Here is an 18243-nt window from a genome sequence, read left to right on the forward strand (position 1 = left end):
AGTGAAAATTGAAGTTCCCAGAAAGGAGGAAAAGTTAGTAAAGATGTGACAATGAGGTGTCATTGGAGGTACAGAGGCTGAACACTGGGATCCACCTCTAGGGTGAGGCAGAGTGAATGGGGGTGGACTGCAGGTCAGAACATGTAGAGCCCACCACTTCATGATGGCTCATAGTTTCAGATGGTGCTGAGAGCAAAGGGAAAATACCTCTGACTTCCTCATTAAGGGGAAAGAAGGATTCACAGAACAACTGGGACACATTCTTAAAGGTTGTCGTCGTTAGCTGCAGTTGAGTTTTTCCTGAATCACGGCAACCCCATGTGCAAAGAGTAGAACTGCTCCACAGGGTTTTTAGGGCTGTGACCTTTTGGAAGCAGACCACCTGGCCTGTCTTCCAGGGCTCCTCTGGATGGGTCTGCACCTCCAACCTTTTGGCTAGTAGTCGAATACTTAACTGTTCATACCACCCGGTGACTGACTCTACATCAGTGTACAGACAGATGGTATTTAAAGCTATGATGAGAATGAATGAGATCACCTAGACAGTGAGTGTAGATAAGGGGGGGGGGGGGGCACAACGTAATTCATCATATGTATCAGTTTCCTACTGTTGCTATGACAAATCAGCACAAATTTAGTGGCTTAAAACAGCACAAATTTATTATCTTACAGTTCTAGAGGCCAGAAACCCTAAAATCAAGGTGTTGGCAGGGCTATGTTCTTTTTTGAGGCTCTAGAAAACAATCCGTTTTCCTCACCTCTTCCAGCTTCTAAAGGTGGCTTGCATTCCCTTGGCTCATGGTCCCTACCTTCCATCACTACAACCGCTGCTCCTATCATCACATCTCTTTCTCTGACTCTCCCGTTTCCCTCTTATAAAGACCTTTGTGATGACATTGGGACCATATGGATAATTGAGGATAATCTCCCTATTTTAAGATTCTTAATCACACCTGAAAAGTCCCTTTTGCTATTTAAGGTAATAGGTGAATATAGGTTTCAGAGGGATGTGGGCATCTTTGGGGAGGGGGGCATTATTCAGCCTACCACACCACAATAACACTGAAAAAGAAAAGCCATATGATTACCTCAAAAAATTAAAATATATGACTAAATTTAACTCATTCATGATAAAAACTCCCAGAGAACTAGGAATCGAAGGGAACCTCCTCAACCTGATAAAGGAAATCTACAATTACAGCTAACATCATACTTAATTCTGAAGGACTGAATGCTATCCCCCTATGATCAGGAACATGACAAGGATGTCCATTCTCACCACTTTTATTCAACATTGTACTGGAGGTTCCAGCCAGAGTAATAAGGCAAGCATAAAGAATAATAAAAGGTACAGAGATTGAAAAGTGAGAAGTAAAACTCTTTTATTTGCAGATGACATGATCATGGATGTAGAAAATCCCAAGGAACATTTTAAAAAGCTTATAAGAATAACTAAATTTAGTAAGGTGTGAGGATATAAGGTCAATTATACACAAAGCAACTGAATTTCTATATACTAGCAACAAACAAATGGAAATTAAATTTTTTAAAATCTTTTACAATTAGCGTTGAAAAGACACGATATGCTTAGGGATAAATTCAACAAAAAATGTACAAGCCCTATACTCGGAAACTCAAAACTTTGCTGAGAGAAATTAAAGAAAACGTAAATAAACAAATTGACCTTGTTGATGGTTCAGAAGATTTGACACTGTTAAGACATCAGTACTCCCCAAACTGATCTATAGAACAATCCCTACCCAAATGGACTATAGTTCTGAATGTGAAATGTTAAATAATAAAGCTTCTACATAATAACATAGGCGAACATTTTTATGATCCTAGTGTAGAGAAAAATCTAAAAAAAGACACAAAAAAAGCATTAACCATAAAGGAAGATTCATAAACTGAGCTACATTAACTTCAGTTCATTTTTAGGTCACCGTTAATAGCGTAAAAAGCAAGCCAGAGTAGAAGAAAACACATTTAAACACAAGTAACTGACAAAGGACTCCTATCTAAAAGATAGAAAGAACTCTTACAAGTCTATAAGACAAAGACCCCATCACCTTGTGGTGATAGATCGAAATTGGAAAAATTTGCAAAAGATTTGAACGCTTTTCACAAAAATGGATATTCAAATGACCAATAATCATAAGAAAAGATGCTCAACACCATCATCAGAAATGGCAAATTGCAGCCTAACAAGATACCACTATACACCCATCAGAATGACAATTTTTCTTTAACAATATGAAGTGAACGAAGATGTGGAACAACTGGAACTCTGGCACATTGCTGGTGGAAGTATAAATTAGGACAATCACCTTGGAAAACATTTTGGCATTATATAATAAAGCTGAATAAGGACATGCTATGACCCAGCAACCTGAGTAAAAGACTAACATGGTAACATAAGAGAGTAATATGTTACCAAAAAACATGTACCAAATATTCATACAAATTTTCCTAACAGTCAAAAACTACAAACAACCCAAATGTTCATCACCACTTGAGTGGATTTAAAAAGCAGTAATATACTTATGCAATGGGATATGGCAAAGAAATGCAAACGGAAGAACGAGAGCTACATGAGGCAACTTGTAGGAACCTCACAAACTTAACACTGAACAGATGAAACCATACAAGAAATGTGCACACCGATTCCATTTATATTAAAAACAAAAAAACAGGTAAATGAAATTAAACATTTATTTAGGGATGCACCATTACACAGTAAAACTATAAAGAAAACAAGAAAGTGATAGGATAACCGTGACCTCTGAGGGGAAAGGCAAGGGTTGTGATTAGGAGAAGGCATGAAGGAATTCTAGGGTGCTGACAACGTTCAGTTTCTTTACTTGCATGGTGGATTACCTGGGTATTCACCTGGTAATAAATGAATGAGATGTACTTCATTATTTTGTGTACTTTTCTGTGTTATTTTACAATAATGTGGTTGAAAAATAGGTTGTGCTGGAAAAAATAAAAGCTTGTTATGTCAAAAGTCCGTGCTTAAGTCAAGTGGAAAATCAGCAAAGTGCAAAAGAGCTTATATAATATGCTGCCTTTTGGGTAAGAAAGGAGGGGAAATAAGAAACTATTCATTTTTGCAAAAAGAAATACAGTTAAGTATAAACTAGAGACTAATTAGATTGGCTACCTTACCGTGGTGGGTGGGAATAAGGTAGAAAGGATAGAAGAAATGGACAGGGCCAGAGGTAAGGAGTATGACACTCCCCCAAATCCTTTTTGCACAGTTCTGAAATTTAGAACTGTTTTGCACACTCAAAAATAAAAAAACAGAAAGAAACCAACAAAAAATGAGAGGGAAAAAAAACTAAAATGGAATTCAAAACAGAAAGAAATGAACTGAACCAGTTCAGGAGTAACATAACCAGACTGAGAGAAAAAAAGTAACCCAAGTAATTTTTTAACATAGTATCTGAATTGTATGTCCTCAGTCTAAAGGCAAAAAGAACCTGAAGCAAATACCCAACTCTAGTTAGAGGCTTCTTTTGAGCAGAGAAAAAATTTTTTTTTTTTTTTATAAGCTAGCAATTCTAAAGCTAATTTCTATGTATTCTAGGCTTAAGCAAATTTTTTTTAAATTTTTTTATTTATAATGGGAGTTAGAATTCTCATCAGTGAAGAAGGGATTTACAAATACGGAAGTGGGAAGAACAGAGTGAATCTTGTGATGGACTGGAATTGGACATATCAGTGTGAATTAATGGTTTTTTATATATATAGAACAGACAGACACAGCAATAGACACACGTGTGTGGATGTATGCGTATTCTGACACACACGTCTATATCTATTTCCTACCTATGTCAGCTGGGAGAGTCTAGAAGCAATGACACTCCAATAGCAACGAGCACACCTAGCTCCCAGATCTTGATTTCTTAATGCTGTTCTCTATTAAAAGGAATACTTGGAGAAATGGCGGATTCCAGGTATGGGATGAGCCTGGAATATCGTACTATGCCAAAAGGTGAAGAAAATGCTCAATGAATGATGATGGGGTCATGTCAAAAAGGACACAGGAACCAGCTTGAGGTGTCTCCTATTGGCCAAATCTGGCACAATTTCAGTTTAAATATAAGTTAACAATATTAATATAACCTATTGAATAAAATAAAAATCCAGGAGCCCACAATGATATAAATATATAAAGAGGACAAAAAAAAAAAAACAAAAAGTCAACTAACATTGAAGAAATGTACTCACTGAAGTACTTAGAGGTAAAAGGGCATTATGACTGCAATGGACTCTCAAATAATCCAAAAATAAAAGATGGGTGCATATGTTTGTCTCATACACACAAACACATTTGTCTCATACACACACACACATATACATATTCACACATTACACATATATATACACACACACACACAAAAACAGCAAATGACAGCATGAGAGTGAGATAAAGAATAATGCAAATACGGAAAAATATTAATATACAGGCATTCCAGATGAAAGTATACATATAGGAATTCTTTTAATTATTCCTACAACTTTTCTGTAAGCCCAAATTATGTTAAAAGAAAAATCTCACATAATACAGAAAATTAGTCACTTCATAAAAGCAGAAAACAAAAATGAAAAATCGTTCAACCACTTAAAATAATAATACAAGATTTTTTGCTAATTAATTAGCACAAAAAATGTAAATGGCAATAGGCAGTGGTAGAAAGGTTCTGGAGGACCTGGTATTTTCATACTGTGCTGTCAATGATAATCAGTCCAAACCTTTTGACCGAAACTACTTGGCAATACACATTAAGAACAATAAAAATGTACAGACTCCAGTGATTCTACGTCTGGGACCCTATCCTAAGGAAATAAGTACTAAATATTAAAAAAGCATTATAAGCAAATATAATCACTGCAGCTTTATTTAAAATACTACGAACTGGAACAAACCTAAATATACCACAGGAAAAGGTTAAGAAAACTGTGATAAAATCACACACAGAAACTATTCAGTCGCTAAAATAGATGGGTCTATAAAAACTACATAAACATGAGGAAATGCTTACAACAAATACAATATGCTAAAGTAAAATTGTATGAACAGAATAATTACAAACTACAGTATTGAATGTATCTATGTGCAGAAAAAGAAGACTAAACATTTATAACACTGTTACAGTACTTGTAGGGTGATTTCTTCCTTTTCTATATCTTCCAAACTGTAATGAGGAATATATAACTAATAAAAAAAAATAATAATAAGTTACTACTTTAATACTGATCTACGTGTTCACGATGTACACCTGAAAAAATTTCAAAAGGAGCAGGAAGTGGGAAAAAACGTCATGACGAAGCAATATATACAAATACCTTTATTATGTTTAAGCATATGTATCCCGGTACACATGTGAGTGGGTAGGCTGATCAAGTCCAGTATGGGAAAGGTTACAAAAGATACGTAAGAAATGTTCACACAGAAAACATGATGGAAACAACATCCTTAAAAAAAAAAACAAGCATATTCCATACAAAGGAAAGAACTGTGACAAAATATGTTAAAGCTTAAGAGCTTGCCACAGAAATGAGGTATGACAATGGACAAGAGGAGTCTTGCAAGCTTCTCTTTGTCAAGTACTCACTGGAGTCTCATCCGTTTCTCAGAGGGGGCTTTTGTGCTCACTGTTTGTTGGACGTTCTTTGTGGTCTCTTTCTCCTCAGATTTTACAGCTTCTGGTACAGGTTCTGCCTCTTTCTTTGTCTGATCCACTAGACATCAAAAGCAGAATTTTTTTGTAATGGAATGAAGGTGAAGGGATGAGATAAATTTAGGTAACAGTAATTCTGAATGGTTCAGACTCTTTCAAATTCATTTTTAACTACTTATTTTAACTTTTAAATTTAGCTGTTTTTCATGTTTTAAAACATGAAAAAATTGATAACCCAAGGAAACTTGTGATACTAGACAAAGGCACATGGATTTAAATAAGACATTACATATAAAAAAATATGTAATTACTCTATCCCAGCTCAGTAGATATTTTAATATTTGTTTTCAATGATTAAACAGAAGACCTTTTTCACGCTGAGATGTGAATAAAAAACAACCTCAAACCACCTTGGCTTCTCCATATCTCTTCAATACCTACTCTTCCCACTCCAATTCATCTTTTAAATATCAACATCATTACCACAAAAGCACCGCCTTTCGGCAATTCAGCAGACCTCAAAGGTTAGGAATGACAAGCTCAATGAAGGAGTTCAAGAGGACAAATGACCACAGCTCATCTCACAGTAGTTACTAAGTTTAAACATGCTGTTGGTCTTACATCAAGTTTAATAAAGATACCAGATGAACCATACCTGGGACAGGCTTTTCTCCAGACTTTTGCTGCAATTAAAAATAAACAGAGAGAGGAGGAAGAGGAAGAAGAAAACAGGGCAGGTTAGCAAAGTTCTTTTTTTCCTTGATTTTGTAATTTTTATTAAAATTATACTTTCATTCAAATTACATTATAATGACTTCATGAAGAAGAACCATTCATGTACCACAAAATATGGTACATGAATACTCATTTCCCTGTTTCAGATTAGACAAAAAACTAAAAATAGAACAAAATACTCAGCCATAAAAACCCATGGACACCCATAAAGCCCTTTACTGCGGCACTCAGTCCATAATGCTTTACAAAAAATAGTTGAGTAGAATCCAATGGCAGAGAAGAATGGAGCCTTTCAAGACTCCAGAGGCAAATTTGCTTAGACGATATGAGCTAAAAGGAAGGAGGATGAAACTTCCATGAATCTCTGACTTTTAAAGTTGGCAAGATAGTTAACAGCATGGAAGTAAAGATGGCGGGAGGAATGGAGGGTTGTTTTCCTATGAGCATAGGGCTTCTGATGATTGTAGGAATGTAAATCAAACCACAGGAAAAACTGATGGAGTACTGGGGGTGAGGAAAGACAAGTCCTAAATCCTGTACAGCAATTCTTTTTCTTGGTGGGGCCCAGTCATCTCCCTTTCCTATTACCCAAGTTGTATGTTCTCACTACCCACCCCTCCTCACCCTTAGCTAATGATCCTGCCTCCAAAGTTCAAAACAACAAAGAGGATGCCAACGCCACCAATTTCTCTCCTATCTACTTTCAAACTTATTTTATCTTTATATACTTTTGTCATCTGAGGAAAGAAGTGACCTCATTTCCAAAGTTAATGCCTTCACTTGTTTTCTGAATTTCTTTCTAAATTTACACACACTCCCTAAGATCTCCTGTGTATTCTTATGACTAAAGACTACAAAATTTTCTAGCCTCATATATTCCAGATTCATGCTGCCAACTGCCTACTAGGCTACTCTCATTGTAGTAAGTCCAGGGAACCCTTATGCTTAAACTGACCTCCATATTAACAGCCACTGTGTAGAAAAGAAGTAAAAGAGAAGGACTAAGACTGCTATCCTTAGAAAGATATGCTTCAAAGGTTGGCCCTCATTTGGTGTCTAGGAACTTAGATTTCAAGAAGGTTCCCACCATTCCCTAATGATAAAGGTGGCTCACTGTACATAGATTCTTTGTACAATGTGGTTGATAGTAAGCATCTGCTTTCCTTTGGGGAGTATGAAATTTTGGTATGTGCTAGATAGAGAGGGCCTATGTGACAAACCCCCCAAAAACCTTGGGTGTCCAGCATCTAATGGACTTCCAGCAGAAAGACTGCATATATGTTGCTACATTTCCATTGTTTTGGAAGAGCATCCTGTGTGACTCCCCATAAGAAGAGAACATATGGAAGCCTGCACATGGATTCCTCCAGAATCTGCCTGTGTCTTTTTCCCTTATGATCCAGCTGTCTATTTTCACTGTCACTGCAACCCCCACACGTCTGTCAGTTTGTCATACTGTGGGGGCTTGCATGTTGCTGTGAAGCTGAAAGCTATGCTACTGGAATTCAGATACCAGCAGGGTCACCTATGGCAGACAAGTTTCAACTCAGCTTCCAGACTAAGATAGATTAGGAATAAGGACCTGGCAAACTACTTCTGAAAAGAATTAGCCAATGAAATCCTTACGAACAGAAGCAGAACACTGTCTGATATAGTACTGGAAGATGAGCCCCTCACGTCAGAAGGTACTCAAAATATAACTGGGGAATAGAGTCGACCTTAATGACATGGATAGAGTCAGGCGTTTGGGACCTATATTTGCTGACATGGCATGACTCAAAATGAGACCAACGGCTGCAAACATCCATTAATAATCGGAATGTGGAATGTACGAAGTATGAAACTCTGAAGATTGGAATTCATCCAAAATGAAATGGCATGCATAAACATTGGTATCCTAGGCATTAATGAGCTGAAATGGACTGGTACTGGCCATTTCGAATCAGACAATCATATGGGTTACTATGCTGGGAATAATAACTTGAAGAGGAATGGTGTTGCATTCATCGTCAAAAAGAACTTTTCAAGATCTATCTTGAAGTACAATGCTGTCAGTGATAGGATAATATCCATATACCTACAAGGGAGATCAGCTAATATAACTATTATTCAAATCTGCACACCACCCACTAAGGCCAAAGGTGAACAAACTGAAGATTTTTACCAACTTCTGCAGTCTGAAATTAATCAAACATGCAATCAGGATGCATGGATAATTACTGGTGATTGGAATGCAAAAGCTGCAAACAAAGACACAAGATCCGTTGTTGAAAAACATGGCCTTGGTGATAGAAAGGATCCCTGAGATCGCATGACAGAATTTTGCAAGACCAACGGCTTCTTCTTTGCAAATACCTTTTTTCATCAAAGTGAATGAAGACTATACACATGGGCCTCGCCAGATGGAATACACAAGAATCAAATCAACTACATCTGTGGAAAGAGATGATGGAAAAGCTCAGTATCATCAGTCAGAACAAGGCCAGGGGCAACTGCGGAACAGACTATCAATTATTCATATGCAAGTTCAAGTTGAAACTGAAGAAAATTAGAACAAGTCCACCAGAGCCAAAGTATGACCTTGAGTATATCTCACCTGAATTTACAGATCATCTCAAGGGTAGATTTAACACACTGAACACTAATGACCAAAGACCAGACGAGTTGTGGAATGACATCAAGGACATCATACATGAAGAAAGGAGGAGGTTATTAAAAAGACAAGGAAGAGAAGACCAGGATGGATGTCAGAAAAGACTCTGAAAGTTGCTCTCGAACATAGAGTAGCTACACCAAAAGGAAGAAATGATGAAGTAAAAGAGCTGAACAGAACATTGCGAAGCACAGCTTCCAGCATCACAGCAATATGCAAGCCGCACAGTAGGACAATCTGACAGTCACATGGGGGTTCTGCATCCTACTTACAGCTATTAATTAATTAACCAGTTATCTATCTACCTATCAGACACTGCTCCATCTTCAAGTACAATTCATGATTTTTCTCTATATTCACTCTCCTGTCCTTTGTTCCAACCTGTGTCCTCTGCTCCCTTCCCACCACAGGGAGCATTCCAATACGACATCTCTCTCACTAAAGTGAAGTCAGGGAAGCGGGAAGAAGAGACCCATTCAAGAGTCATATGAAAATATGAAAAATTCTGCTTGTATCTAAAATCATACTTAAAATCCCTTAAATAAGCCATTAAAAAAAAAAAAAAAAACACCATATCAATGCTTTTTAGGGCCATAAGAACTGAGACTAACCATGAGAATAACATATTCACACAGTCCACCTAATACCTACTTAACTTCAAAAATTCATTCAGTAGAATGACAAGTGGATTTGCTATTGTTGTTGGACGCCTCCCTCAAAAGCACATAGTGGAATTCATATAACTTAAACACCCATATAAAGTAACTCCGTTTATTATTACTCCTACCTCCTCCATTTATCTTACCATACCCTGTACCTCAAATGTTCTGTTCTTTTTAGTTACAAAAGTTTTAAATAGTATTATCATTCATCGAGCTTATATATCTACTACATCAGCTGGAAGGCAGAAAGTAGAGTAAAAAGAGCGTAAGTTTTAGATTCTAATTTTGTCATGACCTGTGACACTTTCAGCGAGCTTTTGAGGGAGAAAATTATCTACAGTCCTAATAGGATTGCTTGTGAAGATTCGCTGAGGACTTAAGAGCACAGAAGAGTGTTAATTTCATTCCCTTTACCCTTGTCTCCTTTTCCTTTGATTTAGACATCATTTTTTAACTGATAAGGAGAGTCAATGTTTAGGTCATACGTCAAACAGTTCTCAATTAAAAGCAAACATGCTTCCAAAAAAGTGTCCAATCAAAATTAACCACATACATTCTCATTACCTGCACAAATCGAGGTGGAAATTTTTGTCTAAGGTCTAAGAGTAAGGCATCCACACGTTGTCTCTGGAAAATAGAGCTTGGTTCTTCTTTCCTTTTGGCTTTGGGTTTGACTTTATCTATTAAAATATGAAGCCCAAATCAAAATATTGTATGATTAGTGTCAGCTTTTCACAAATCTTTTGTATCCAACATGTCCATATCCAAGCCACATTATTTTTAGTGACTGACATTCCCCCATACAAGCTAAATACAGCATATATAAGAAATGTGTAAACTCTCCCTCTTAAATGAAATTAACACTCTAACATTTAATAAAACAATACATGTTTTTTAAAGATGCTTTACTTTTAGTATGTAAGCATGGATAAACATCGAGTTTTAAGGCTGAACTTTCTCACAGTTACCTAAAATCACAATTCAGGTTATTGATTTGAATTAATATTTGTATAATTTAAGTGTGTTAAATGACCTTTTTCCAAAAAAAACTAGTAGGTACAAATGGAAAATTCAAGCTCCACAAACTCAAGGTACCATACTCAATTATTAAGATCATAATTCACTGGAAAAACAGGATAACCAAAACAACAGAAGACTATGAAAATAAAGAACCAAAGAAAAATTCAAAACTTAATCGCATATGGGATTTTCTCTAGGAGAGAAGTGTACAGGGGTTCTCTCTAAATAAAGGATTACAAACAAATTTTACTTCAAACATTTCACTAGTGTAGGGATAAAAAGCTCTTGGGTCAATTTAATTCAACTAAGGCAAACATTCCACATCAAATGTTGCTGGTTAATATCAAGAATAAAATTACACAGGTCTGAATTCTATGGAAAGGCTATCTTTCCCTCAGAAATTTATTCTGAGTTGCTATTTCTCAGCGAAAGAAATGCTACCGCTACAGTTTCTTCAAGTAGTTTCATCGGTAAAGTATGATGAAGAATAAGTAGCAGAATACCAGCCATGAAAACTAAGAGACCTGGAGTCACGACAGATGATAACTTGGGAGGATCAGAAAACAGACTGGGCATGTGAGGTTAGGGCTATAAGAGCAAGCCCCCAACTACCCTACTTTGAAAATGGAGGAATAAGGGATTCCAGATTCAAAGATGACTCAACAGTTAGGTAAACAGGAAATACCATCTTTGCTCATTCCTCAACAGTGTTTCTCCTCTGTATATTCTAATTATTTTAAAACCCTGATGCACTTTAACAAAGATAGATATTGATGTTAGCTGCCATCAAGCTGGCTCTGACTCATGGCAACCTTAGATATAACAGAACAAAATGTTGGCTGGTTCCATTCTCAAAATCTTTGGTATGTTTGAGCTCACTGTTGCAGCTACCATGTCAATCCGTCTCATGTAGGGATTCCCTTGTTTTCACTGACCCTCCACTTAACCAAACATTACGTGCTTTTCTAGTGACTGGGTCTTTCCTGAAGACATGTCCAATATACACGAGACAAACTCTTGCCATCCTCACTTCTAAGGAGCCTTCTGGCTGTTCTTCCTCTAAGACAGGTTTGTTCATTCTTCTAGCAGTCCATGGTATGTTCAATATTCCTCACCAACACCACAACTCGAATGTGTAAATTCTTCTGTCTTCTGTTTTCATTGTCCAGCTCTCACATGCACCTGAGGCAAATGAAAATACCATGGTGTGGGTCAGGCACACCTCAGTCATCAAAGTGACGTCTTTGCTTTTTAGAGCTTTGAAGAGGTCTTTTGCAGCAGATTTTCCTAAAGTGATATGTCGTTTGATTTCTTGACTGCTGCTTCCATGGGCATTGATTGTTGATTCAAGTAGGACAAAATCCTTTACAAAGATTACCAGTTACATAACACATTAAACTCTATATATGTTCCTATGTGAAAGCAAGTATTCAAGTGTTCCCACATCAAGTTACATGAATTGCAGCTGCAAAAATGTCATCATCTATAAGGAGCCTTCTATAGAGAAACTGAACATACCTAGGAAACATGATAGTTACTTTTTTTTTTTTTGGAAACATGATAGTTACTTTCCTAAAGAAAACAATTTCCCTTTCAGAAGATCAAAAAGTGTTTTAGGAGGGTCTAGGGGTGTGTGTGTGTGCAGTAAACACCTAGACCCTCTTCGGTGTGTTTTACTATTCCACAGAAGACTAATGAAGATAAAGACCACAGCCTTCAGTGTGGATTACACCTCAACATAAAGAAAACAAAAATCCTCACATCTGTGCCAATAAGCAATATCATGACAAAAGGAGAAAAGATTAAAGTTGTCAAGGATTTCATTTTATATGGTCTTATACATGTCATATCCTTTGCCTTCTTGCCTGCATAGTTACTGCTGAGTAGTCCAAGCTTATTCCTATTGACTCTTCTTTGTAGGTGACTTTTTATTTATCCTTAGCTGCTCTTGAAATTCTCTTTATCTTTGGTTTTGGCCAGTTTAATTATATCTTGGTGATTTTCTCTTGGAAGCTATCTTGTGTGGGGTTTGATGAGCATCTTGGATAGATATGTTTTCTTTCACGTATCAGGGAAGTTTTCTGCCAACAAATCTTCAACAATTCTCTCTGTATTTTCTGTTTTCCCTCCCTGTTCTGGTACTCTAATCACTCATGGTTTATTTCTCTTGATAGAATCCCACATGATTCTCAGGATTTCTTCATTTTTTAAAATTCTTTTATCTGTTTTTTCTTTGAATATATTGGTGCCAAGTGTTTTATCTTCAATCTCACTAATTCTGACTTCCATTTCCTCAATTCTGCTCCTCTGACTTTCTATTGAGTTGTCTAATTCTGTAATTTTATTGTTAATCTTCTGAATTCCTGATTGCTGTTTTCTCTACGGATTCTTGTAGCCTATTAAATTTTTCATCATGCTCTTGAATAATCTTAATTTCCTCGGCTGCTTTAACTGTGTGTTCCTTGGCTTGTTCTGCATTTTGCCTGATCTCCTAAACAGTTCTGTATATTAATCTTTTGTATTCTACCCCTGGTAATTCCACGAATATCTCTTCACACGGAAGATTCTTTGATTCTTTGTTTTGGGAGCCTGTTGAAGTGATAATGGTCTGCTTCTTTATGTTATATGATACTGACTGTTGTCTCCGAGCCATCTAGAAGTTATTCTATTAATTTATTTTACATTTGCTTACTGTGTCCTAGCTTCTTGTTTTGCTTTGTTTTGATATGCCCAAATAGGCTGCTCAGGTGAGCTAGCCTGATTATCTGCATCTTTGAAACTCTAATGCCCTGCTACCAGATGGCTAGAGCTGTTACCAGCTGTATGAGCCTAGCAGTCCATTCAGTTTTCTTGTATGCATTCAGCTCAGGTTTCCAGGTAGTCAGTCACCAAGTGTGTGGTGCAGGCTCTCACCTACAGTCTTAGAGAAGCAGGGGTGATTGGTGTAGGGACAGGTATCTGGTTGCAGGAGGGGGTCACACTGTGAGTAAGGCAGGGGGCTGACAACTGTCCCCCAAGTGTGTGAAGAAAGCCTGTCCCTGTTCCCTAGAGTGCACAGGTCGGTGTGCTCTGCAGCCGGACCATGGACACCCAATGCTTTTGGCCGTAATGACTGGGAAGCATCACTTATTCTTGGGCCCCTGTCACATGTGGCTAGGTGGTGTGGGTGGAGCCACCAGTCCTCAGGACCCTGATGTGGGTAGCTGAGGACCCTGCTTAATAGGCAGAGCGGTGTCAAACATCAAAACCCACCTCTCTACCACACAGCTGAAACAGGTGAAGTGAGGCCTCAGGAACATACACCATTGCACTCTGCCAACAAGGGCCTAAGCTGCTGAAATGTGCCCACAAAGATCCGTGCAGGGGTGAAAGGCATTCAAAGTCCGTGGACAGTTTGTGCCTGGGCAGGAGCGGCTTCTGCCCTGAGTTCCCAGCTTAGGGGAGCTGGCAGATTATTTTATACCCATTTGTTAAGTTGTTCCTTCTCCAAGGCTGGAAGAATAGCTCAGGCATACGGCAGGACCTATCAGGCCCATGGAAATCGACAGCCACTGAAGCCAGCTTGGCGGCTAGGGCAGAGGAAGGAGGGATCAGATAAATGAGAGACAGCTCTTTCACAAGGGGTGCTTTTCCATCCACGTGGTAAATTAGAGGTGACCACTTATCTTTTGTTGAGAGCTCTGTTCTTTGCTGACTCTGGAGGCGTGAGTAGACTCTGTGCCACTCGCTTTCTTTTGCTGAGGAAACCCTGTCCCGAAAGCTACCACCAGCCCTACCATGGTCCCACCAGGGGATCATGCCTGAAGGTTTCCAGTTCCCGCTGAATCAGGTCTGGCAACTCCTCACCACTTCTGAACTGTCTATCCCTCTCCCTGATGCTTGTCCGATTTCTTAATTTTGCCTTTGATGTTCAGGGCTCCCAGCCTGTCTTATACATAAACGATTCACTTGTTTTTTTGGGTCTTTATTGTAAGAGTGATCACCGGAAGCGTTTGACTACTCCACCATTTCGGCCCCGCCTCCAAGGATTTCATTTTACTTGGATCCACAATCAACGCCCATGGAAGCAGCACCCAAGAAATCAAATGATATATTGCAATAGGTAAATACGCTACAAAAGACCTCTTCAAAGTGTTGAAAAAAAACAAAAAACAAAGACGTCACTTTGAGGACTAGGGTGCATCTGACCTAAGCCGTGGTATTTTCAATCACCTCATATGCAGGGGAAAGCTAGACAATGAACAAGGAAGACTGAAGAAGAATTAATGCCTGTGAATTATGGTGTTGGTGAAGAATACTGAATATACCATGGACTGCCAGAAGAACAAACAAATCTGTCTTAGAAGAAGTAAAGCTGGAATGCTTCTTAGAAGCGAGGATGGCAAGACTTTGTCTCATTTACCTTGGGCATGTTATCAGGAGGGACCAGTCCCTGGAGAAAGACATTACGCTTGGCAAATTAGAGGGTCAGTGAAAAAGAGGAAGTCCCACAAAAAGATGGGCTGACACAGTGGCTGCAACTGTGGGCTCAAACACAGCAATGACAGTGAGGATGGTGCAAGACCAGGCAGTACTTCATTCTGTTGTAAGTATTGTCACTGTGAGTTGGAAGTGACACGACGGCACCTACAACAACAGGTGTCTTACCAAGGAGCTCTGGTGGTGCAGTGGTTAAGCACTCCGTTGCTAACCGAAAAGTTGGCAGTTTGAACCCACTAGCTGCTCCATGGGAGAAGTATGTGGCAGTCTGCTGCCGGGAAGGTTTATAGCCTTGGAAACCCTACAGGGCAGTTCTACTCTGTTCTATAGGGTTACTATGAGTCAGAACCGACTTGATGGCAATGGGCTTGGTTTTTTTGGTTTTAGGTGTCCTACCTACCTTGCGGAAACCCTGGTGGCTTAGTGGTTAAGTGCTACAGCTGCTAACCAAACGGTCGGCAGTTCGAATCTCCCAGGCGCTCCTTGGAAACTTTATGGGGCAGTTCTACTCTGTCCTATAGGGTCGCTATGAGTTGGAATTGACTCAACGGCACTGGGTTTGGTTTTGGTTTTTGACCTACCTTGCTCTTCATGATCTTTGAAATGCCACCAATATCCTTTGGAGGGATGATATCGACAGTATGACATAGCTTCATCAAAAGCTGACTGAATGCCATGCACTGCAGTAAGCTTGTAAAAAGAAAACAAACTCTGAATTTCTCAATTAGGTTCATGAAAATTTCTCAACTAAATACCTCCAAAATATTACATATAAATAATAACTTCCTGTTTTTAACAACTGTTATATAGCTGGGATTGTGGTATATACTTTTATCATTGAACTGGCCCACAATAAACAGTGTTCAAACATACAAATAGTCAACACTTTATATCAACTTACACAAGGGAAGGGAGTTCTTGTCTGATTCCTGGAAATAAGGTAGCACAATTAAAAGTTTTCTTTAGTGTTTAAGGAACAGGAAGACACTTACCACTCTGGAATTTATAACCGATCCCAAGTCTGGTGCCTGATAAATCACTCCAGCAATGATATAGTAATCAGCTAGTGGGATAACTAGAACAGTGGGGAAAAAATGTTTATGAATTCAGCCATGGACACAAACTGCTAAACAGATGTAACTAATATTTGACATTTTTCCACATTAAATCTTAGAGCAGTGTTGGGCAATGCCTGTCTTTGTAAATAAAGTTTTATTGGAATATAGTCACATCTACTCATTTACTACTATTTTTTATGGCTGCTTTAAGCACCGGGCTGCTCAACTGGACAAAGATGTGGCAGTATGCTTCCATAATGATTTACAGCCTTGGAAACCCTATGGGGCAGTTCTACTCTGTCCTATAGGGTCACTATGAGTCAGAATCAACTCGATGACAACAGGTTTTTTTTTTTTAATGTTTGCTGTTAAAAGCTATTTGTTGAATGAACGGTATTACAGTGACATTAAAAACAATTTCTGGAGGCGGGGCCAAGATGGCGGACTAGGTAGATGCTACCTCGGATCCCTCTTGCAACAAAGACTCGGAAAAACAAGTGAATCGATCACATACATAACAATCTACGAACCCTGAACAACAAACACAGATTTAGAGACGGAGAACGAACAAATACAGGGAAGCAGCGACTGTTTTCGGAGCCTGAAGCCAGCATGCCAGTCAGGTAACCTTGGCGCCGGGCATAGGTCTGGGCCCAGGGGGGCTGAACTCAAAAATCTTGTGACGACGCAAACAAGGGGCGCAGCCCTATCCCCCTGAACTGACCCCAGGAGGGGGCCCAGCCGGTCCGCGTGGGTGGCGTGGCTACGCGGCTGGTGGGAGAAGTCCCCGGGAGGCAGTGACTGGTTTTGGAGCCGGGAGTGCAGCATCCCAGCCAGGGAACCTTGGCGACGGGCTTTTGACTAGGCGCTGTCACGGCGCAAGCACGGGGCGCAGCTCTACTCCTCTGAACTAACCCCAGTAGGGGGCCCAGCCGGTCCGCGGGGGCGGCGCAGCGATGCGGCTGGCGGGACGAGAAGTCCCCAGGAGGCAGCGACTGACTTTGGAGCTGGGAGTGCAGCGTCCCAGCAGGGCAACCTTGACGCTGGGCTTTGGACTGGCAGCGGAGGATCTGACCGCGGCTTCAGCGGGCCAGACGCCCGGGGGAAATCTCCACACGGCCAGCACACATAGGCGACACCCCCCTCGGGAATCTCGGATAAAATAGTCATTCCAAGCAAGACAAGCAACTTTGGCTATATTCCGAGGTGCTACTCTCCTATTTCTCTGAACCCTCCCCCACCCTTCCCAGGCGGCTTCATTAACATTGGAATTTCCTGAGCCAGAGGGAGAACGGCTCCAGCTCCGTGGCAGCTTTGCTGCCCCCCCCTTTTTTTTTCAGTCTTTTCCTAACCCATTCTTCCAGCCTGAGAGAAGGAACCACAAAAAACCCAGGGACCAAAAATCCATCCCTAATTGGACTAAAAACACAGAACCAGCTACAGCCAAGCATATATGATCCAAATCTCGGACGTTCATCCTTACAGGGAACAGGTGGCGGTTATAATCCAAAGGCAGTTCTGATAGGGATCTGACTGCATTTTTTTTTAGCAGATTTTCTGGAAAAACAAGTTTCCCAGGCCTGATATCTCTGCTGATTCAACAGAGCCCTCACTGACCCACAACAGGGAACTGAGGGCTGAAGCTCCCCCCAGACCACCTAGCCTCCTGCCTTAGGGGTCTAATGAGGGTGACACCTACCAATCAGTAGAGGTACTTGGATTGGGGGCCTAAGGTACAGCTGCAGTGCCCTCCCACTAAGGTGCTATAGGAATAGAGACACACCTACCTCACTGATACTTGGGGGAAGCCTGTCAGCATCCTGCCCCCCCTGGAGTGTGAACCCCAGCTGCTAATAGAATCTGGTGCACACAACTATCACCACTACTTCTCGAGGTGGATAGGCGTTAGGGTGCAGCACACACTTGATGACCCAAAATCAGATTCTACT

The 18243-nt window shown here is 39.7% G+C and overlaps 1 protein-coding gene across 3 annotated transcripts in view; it reads right to left on the reverse strand.

The window, feature by feature from the left end:
- Positions 1–18243, reverse strand: part of MED6 (mediator complex subunit 6) — a 179123-nt gene that overhangs the window by 139394 nt on the left and 21486 nt on the right. For all 3 annotated transcript variants that reach the window (XR_007518887.1, XM_049897956.1, XM_049897957.1), the window contains 5 exons: positions 16229–16311; positions 15818–15926; positions 10302–10417; positions 6343–6370; positions 5622–5748 (listed from right to left, as the gene is read on the reverse strand). Coding sequence is in view for 2 of the 3 variants with exons in the window: in XM_049897956.1 (XP_049753913.1) it covers positions 5622–5748; positions 6343–6370; positions 10302–10417; positions 15818–15926; positions 16229–16311 (463 nt within the window). In the remaining variant the exon portion in view is untranslated. The remainder of the gene's footprint in view (positions 1–5621; positions 5749–6342; positions 6371–10301; positions 10418–15817; positions 15927–16228; positions 16312–18243) is intronic.

This window comes from Elephas maximus, chromosome 10 (assembly GCF_024166365.1).
Source record: "Elephas maximus indicus isolate mEleMax1 chromosome 10, mEleMax1 primary haplotype, whole genome shotgun sequence".
NCBI classification, from domain to species: Eukaryota; Metazoa; Chordata; class Mammalia; order Proboscidea; family Elephantidae; genus Elephas; species Elephas maximus.